Source organism: Phaethon lepturus, unplaced genomic scaffold, assembly GCF_000687285.1.
Source record: "Phaethon lepturus isolate BGI_N335 unplaced genomic scaffold, ASM68728v1 scaffold40586, whole genome shotgun sequence".
NCBI lineage: Eukaryota > Metazoa > Chordata > Aves > Phaethontiformes > Phaethontidae > Phaethon > Phaethon lepturus.
Window position 1 is genome coordinate 2,796 of NW_010549109.1, and position 6,620 is coordinate 9,415.

The 6,620-nt window shown below is 49.5% G+C and overlaps 1 protein-coding gene across 1 annotated transcript in view; it reads left to right on the plus strand.

Moving 5' to 3' along the window:
- Window positions 1–3,269: 3,269 nt before the first annotated feature.
- The window catches only part of MICALL2 (MICAL-like 2), a gene marked incomplete at its 5' end in the record, with an annotated part of 16,837 nt that continues 13,486 nt past the window's right edge, over window positions 3,270–6,620 (plus strand). Inside the window, one exon of the mRNA XM_010290168.1 lies at window positions 3,270–3,311. Within this exon, the coding sequence (XP_010288470.1) occupies window positions 3,270–3,311 (42 nt within the window). The remainder of the gene's footprint in view (window positions 3,312–6,620) is intronic.

Sequence of the window (6,620 nt, forward strand, 5' to 3'; positions counted from 1 at the left end):
GAGGATGGTTCCAGGGTCAGGGGGTCTCGTCTGTTGTTGGTCACCCCCAGCAGCAAAACTGCAGCTCACCAGCAACACCAGGGCAGTGGGGGGCAGGTATTGCCGAGAGGAGGAGGAGCGCATGGGGGACATCTTCCACCCGGGATTCCCAGCCCTGTCCCTTCTCCCCAGGTTGTTTGCACCTCCAGAAAGAGCACAGCTGAAAGGTCCTGTTGCCAGCAGAGCGTGCTGGATTTGAACCTTCTGTTCAAGGACTGTGAGTAGGCAAAGGGTGCTTCACTCTTTTTCAGCGATTCTTTTGACTGCACATATCTTATCGTCTCTAGAGAAAATAGTACCACAGTGCTGAGAGGCAGAAGTTTTTTGAGGCCATCGTGGCTCTGGGACTTTTTTTGCTCAATCTGCTCCGAGGTGAAGTTTCCAGCCGAGTTAGTGCTTCCAGCAGCAGCAGCAGAGATTCCTCCTAGGGAGGAAGCACATGGGCTTGCAAAGGACTGTGGCATGCTCTGCGAGCACTGGGTCTGTGCAGCTGGAGCAGTGGGTGGTCACGGAGGTTTGTGGGCATGAGAAATGCTTAGCCACTTTTTGCTAAGAGAAGGATTTTTTGAGGAGCTAAAAACTTCACTTCTATTCCTGTGCTAGTGAACTCTACTCTGATTTGTTTCCAACACTTGGAGGCCTTCTCTTGAGTCATATTTATATTTCTCACCTCTTCCAATTAATTCAGTTGCCTGTGTTTTCTCAGTGGAGAACTCCTACTTCTCTATTTGTATAAACTTTGCTTTCTTAGGATTACATTGGTCCAGAGAGCTTTGGTTTTGGTATTTGGTATTCCAAGACAGGAGATGCACCAACAAGAGCAATTTCCAAAAGTATTATATAAAAGCAGTTCACCTGACTAGCCAGGGAAGTAGTGATGCTGAGAGGGCAGGAGGCTCTTGAAATGCTCGAGTAACCTGGTTTGCACTCTCCTTTGGGGAACAGAAGGGAGTTTCAGACATTCACCATCAGAGATTTGGGTTTCTAGGTCTGTTACATGCCACGCAGTGTGAAGCTGCACGCACAGTACTATTGCTCCCACGCAGAATGCTGTTTGCTAAAGGCGCTGGCCTACAATAAATCGGTAACTCCAATGTGTTACGTCTTACATGTCAGAATGACTGAGGAAGCTGGAGCTCCCCTTTGCTCTTGCAGGTGTGTTCCTGTGTTCAGGATGTCCCTGCTACAGAGACCTTATTTGGGAGCAGAACCGGGAGTGAGGCACAGAGCTGCAATCATCTCCTTCAGCTGGCTCTTAAAAAAAGCTGATTTTTCTTGCCTGACACAAAACAGGATGATTGTCGCTATTGTTTCAGTGAAACTTTTTTGGCTTGTGATTATTTTTGTTGCTCTTTTTAATCCATTGTCTCAGGGAAGGGAAATGTCCGGGCAGGAGCACTGCTTGAAGAAAAACCTCTGCAAGTCCCTTTGATTTTGCACAGGAAAAAGTATATGATGTAGAGGTGGGATGTGTCTTGTCTTTACGTGCTTCTTGGGGGAGTTTGACCTTTGGGTCTTATCTGTTGTTCGTTCTCTCCTTATCCCACAAAGCAATACCAGATGCGGGAAGCAGGGAGGAGGCATAGGCTGTGGCATGATGGTCAAACCTGTTTGAAGGCGCCTCTCTTTTTAATGATGTAATGCTCCACTTTCTGTACTAAGTAGGTAAAGGACCTTGGCTTGCTCCTTGCTGTTACAAGTCATGGAAAAAGTTCCCCTGCTGCGATACAGATCATGTGTTTGTCATGAATAGATCGCTGCGAGCCAGCTTTTGCCCTGGCTTTCACACGGTTATCCTGGCTCCTTACAGGAGTGAGGGACTGGCTAACAAGGGTAGGTCCACGTCGGTTATAAAGGTGCTACGTACAAAAATAGCCTTTTCTGTTTATCAGTGAGAATTTCCTCTCTGATACCAGCATTTCACTTAGCTCTGTGCCAGCAGGTACAAGGATTGTAAAGTAAAACTGGGTTATCAGAAAGGGATTGACCCTGCCCGCTTGCCTGGGCAGAAGGAAGCAGTGCTGCAGAGTCGGGCTGCCAGCCAACAGCTGGGTTTGTAGTCCCAGTTTAGCAAATGACAGTCAGTTTAAAACAAAGCTGGCGGTGGCTGTTTCCTAAGCGAGGGACATGCTCTGCTATGGGTGAGAAAGCATGCTGCTCTACTTCCAGTAGCACGAACTCACTCTCCCCCGTGCTTTCTTGCCTGTCCTGCCAGGTCCCAGTTTCTGAGTTCCCCGCACAGTGCAGAGAGAGGTGGCATCTGGGCTGGACCGGAGACAGGGAGAACAAATCTGGGGAGAGGAGAAGCAGGAGGTGATGTCCAGGGACAGCAGAAAGGAAGAAGGATTGTTGACTCTGGCTTGTAACTGCAAGCAGTAATTTGTCTCTTCCTTTTCAGTTATTGGTTATGATTTCAAATCAAAGGTGACAGCCCTAGGGAAAGGAGAAGAAGATTTCTACAGGCAACTTTGTGTTATCAGCTGCAGTATTGTGGTGTGGGAAGAGGTATCTTCGAGGCAGGTTCCTGGTGCTGGTTTTGTGGAGCTCTGCCAGAGGAGAAAAGAGGATTTGAAACCAGAAGTTGTGTGCTGGTGGAACCAGCAGCTTCTGAGATCAGAGGATACAGGTGTGTCAGAGAAGTGTGCTATACATGCAGTGTCTGAGGGATCCACACCTCCTTGGAGCTGAGCTCTCTCTGTGTGGAGTCAACTTGCAAGACAGGAGAAGAGCATGGATGTGACTGGAAGCCAATTCCGGGGAGAGAGTGTTGCAAATCTGGGTGGCAGGCATCGCTATCTTTTTGAGGTGGGAGACAAGCAAGGCTTTTTTTTGGGGGAAAAAACAACACCCAGTGAGTTAGAGGTTGCTCCTGCATTCAGCAAAACCCCTGAATCTGGATGGGATGTTTTGGCATCAGCATGTCCTGTCTGCAGGAGGCTGTGGGAGTCAGCCCCGAAAGGGTAGATGTGCCAAAAACGTGTTGTGCTGCCTGTGGACAGATGGCTGTGCCATGCCTGCTGTCCTGGGAAGTTGCGCTGGCCGTGGACTGTCTCGGGTGGGATCTGCCACACCGCTCCCTCCGGAGCATCTCTGAGAAGGTAGGGTGGGAGGATGTGCTCCGTCCCCCAAAACAGTGAGTCTCAGAGAGGTTTGAGAAGCTGGAAGTGAAGCAGCTTGCTCTGTATCAACAACCTGAGATTTTTCTCTTCTTTCTGTATTTCAGAAACTTCAACTCCCTCAGTAAAGAAAATGTGTATGAGAACAACAAATTGGTAAGTGACTTTTAATGTTTTACAAAAGTAAAAAAAAAAAAGACCAAAAGGTCTGGTCTATGACCTGGCACCTTGCTTTTATGGTTTAGTGACAGAAACCCTGCAGATGCAGTGTACTGTATTTAAATCCTTTGCCTTATTCTGCATGTGTCCAGCCTTCTGATTTGAACGGCAATGTCCAGGCTTGCTGGCTGCTTGAAAGCCAAAGACTGCTCACACTTCTTCACTGCCTGCACAGTGGTGCCTGGGTCCAGCGCGTCCTGTGGCAGCAGGAACTTGGACAGAGATGCTGGAGGCCAAGACATGGACACGGACATGGACATGTTGAGTACATGATGCTCCTGGGGGATGGAGCAGGAGCTGGGAGGTAGCTGATGTGAGAGGGGAAGCGTAGAGCGTCTTCCCCCACTTCTGCTTATGCCCGATGCAGGCAACAGAGCCTGCTGGAAGGTGGAGACATCCTAAAACCTCATCCTGCCTGGACACTTCATTCCAGGATGGGATTTGAGTTTCTCTTGTTCTGTCCATGAAGAAAGTAGAAGTTGGGCAGGTCAACCCACTCCTGCACTGGATTCAAGCATGGGCTTAGTGCTCCAAGGAAGGATATTTTCTTCCTTCTCTCCCTCCAAAGAGAGAGGCAGTGGATTAAAATGTTTTTTTTTCCCTTGGCATCACTGCACACAGCTTCATGATTGCTTGGCAGGAGCTGGGGATGTGAACAAACCATGGCAGCTTACTCTTGTCTGGACTGGAGGAATGACACCCTCTTACGCAGTGAGCCGTCTGGAGTGGTCCATGCCTCCAGGAGAGCTAAACTCGCCCTGCCACGCTCCTTAGCTTCCGCTCCCCTTCGGCCCTGGCCGTGTTCACAGCGCCTGTGATGGATGCCCCTCTCCCTACGCTGGGCCTGCAGTATGTGAGCAGTTATTTACGCTCTCCGGGGTTCTGCCCTGTGTGTCCCTCTCTTCTAGGTGAGGTTCAGACCAAGTGGGTTTGCCCTTGAGGTTTGGTATTTGGCAGGCAGCGGGGCCTCTTCACCATGGACGGTCATCCTGGCCAGAGTGCTGTGAAGCCCTGAGTGCTGCTCCTTCCTCAGCCGGGCTGACAGTGTCTGCTCTGCTGGCGGCTTTGCTTGTCTCTGGGAAACGAGCTGTATGAGCCACCTCCGCTGCTTTTATTAATGAAAAGCCTCTTTGTGCCTCTCATAAAAAGAGTTGCTCCCCTCCTTTGTCGCAGCCCCACCTCCACTTCTTGGTTTCTTTTATGACCTTTATTTTGCTCTCTCTTCCTTATTCCACCTGCTGTAGGATGACTTGTCTGTATTGCCCTTTCAGTGCTGGTATCCCGCTGCCTTGGCTCTGCCATGAGTGGGGTTGACCCCTCCATCTCCCTGTGGGCTCCTGGGCTGCCCTCCCCGCCTCGGACTGCTCTCCATCCTAGCTTCTACGCTTTCTTCCTCTGGCTGCCCTTGGGATACGAGTGGGTCTGACTTCTCCCAGTGCTGTTCCTCAGCTATTTTTCAGACCCTTCTTGACGCCTGGCTTCTTTTTCTATATTATTCAACTGAAAAAATCTTGTCTGGACTGCAATTTGCCATATAAGGTCTTCTGCCAAGGAAGAATGTGTTACTTCTCAAGTGCCAAAATAACCAACCCCAAGCCCTAGAAAAATTTCAGTTGGTGGCATTTTTTTGCTAAATATTTAAAAAATATATAAAGAGGAGAAAGGTTTCTAGAGGCCTTGGATCCAGTTCTTTCAGTGCTGATGGTGGCATCGTGTAGCTGATACAGCAATAGCCTGTGTCAGAGGAAAGCTGTGCCTGGTTGGCTCGGGTGGCCTCGAGCATATGCTTAGAAGGCACATGGAGCTGCACCGATGAAAAATGTTATGCAGAAATAGTTTATTGCTTCTTTAAAGGCCAGTCTGAGCAGGCAGGTAGAGGAGAAGGGCAACTGGGCCATGTTAGGTGGTGATCTTGTTGGATCTTCAGGCAAGAGGAGTTCCCAGGAACATGAGGGTGCTGTAGGCACAGGGGACACTACATCCTAATGCTGCTCTCTGTATTCCTCACCTGGCTCTGGCCAAACCAGTTGTGCGCATAGAGCATCCTCCTCTTTGTGGTCCAGGCAGCCCCTCGCACTTGTTCTGTGCCTGTTGCACTGGTCTCACCTATGGCACCATCTGGCAGGAGGTGGTATGGCCTGTGTTCCCACTAGGCTGCACACCGGGAATGTCCAGCAAGAAAACTCCACTGGTCAGACCAGTTGTGCAGCCAGTGCAATGGGGAACACTCCAAAGAATATATTAAGTGCCAGGTTACGAGACAGGCAAATGCCAGGCTGGGCTGGCAGACGGGATGACGCAGCCGGAGGTAACTGGCTGAAAGCGTGCTTAATGTCAGCTCAGTTACATTTTTACTGGGATACCTAATGGAAAAAAATGGTAATTAACTTGCTAAAAAATAATGGCTGTTTGTTTCTTCTAAGCAGAATAGTTGGCTTGTACACCAGCACTGTTGTGTGTCTGTGCCAGAGGTCAGATGCGGAGGGTTTTAATAAGTTCAAGTGTTTCTTTAACACTTTCACTGTGGGGTTCAGGAGTAGCCTTCCTTGTGTCTCCACTCCTGCAAGTGCTGTTCTCCTTTGCTGTCTTGGCATTTCAAAGGGGATGCTCCGAAGGGGGAGGGAAAGGTGTTTTTCCTATAAGCCAGGAAGGAAGAGGGCTGGAGAAAGTCCCTAGTAAAAGCCCTACACTGACTTGAGAAAGAGCAAAGTTAGCAAAGTTGCTTTATGGATGTTGCATTTTTGTTGTCTTCTAATAAAGGCTCTTCTTCAGAAGCAAAAGAAAATAGCTTTTCCTTCCTTTACCTGACTTTGATCCTGCAGTTTCAAAGTAGAAGGGACCACAAAGAGGAATATTTGCCCCAAATACAAGTTAGGCAGCATGGAAATGGTTAAGCTGTAAGGGAGCTAAGTATCAGGAATTTTTCTGCATTATTCCTCTTTTCCCCCTGTCTAGTCTGGGAGAGAGCGCTCCTTCCTGCAGCCCAAAATTTCACCTTTTTCAGATGGGGAAGAGCAGGCAGTAGTAGGCAGGAAGCATTAACATTTGCACAGCACTCAGAGATAGAAAGCTGCCTGTGAACACCTACCAGCACACCGTTAACTGGGGAGCGCTCCAGGTTGGGCTGGAAGCCTGGAAACGAAGCCTGGACTGACACATCCCCTTCTGCCAGGCCGCGCTCCCCGCAGCTGTGCGTGCCCAGATAGAGGCAGGCTCGAGGGAGAGCGGGGGGAGGCCCGGGGGGGT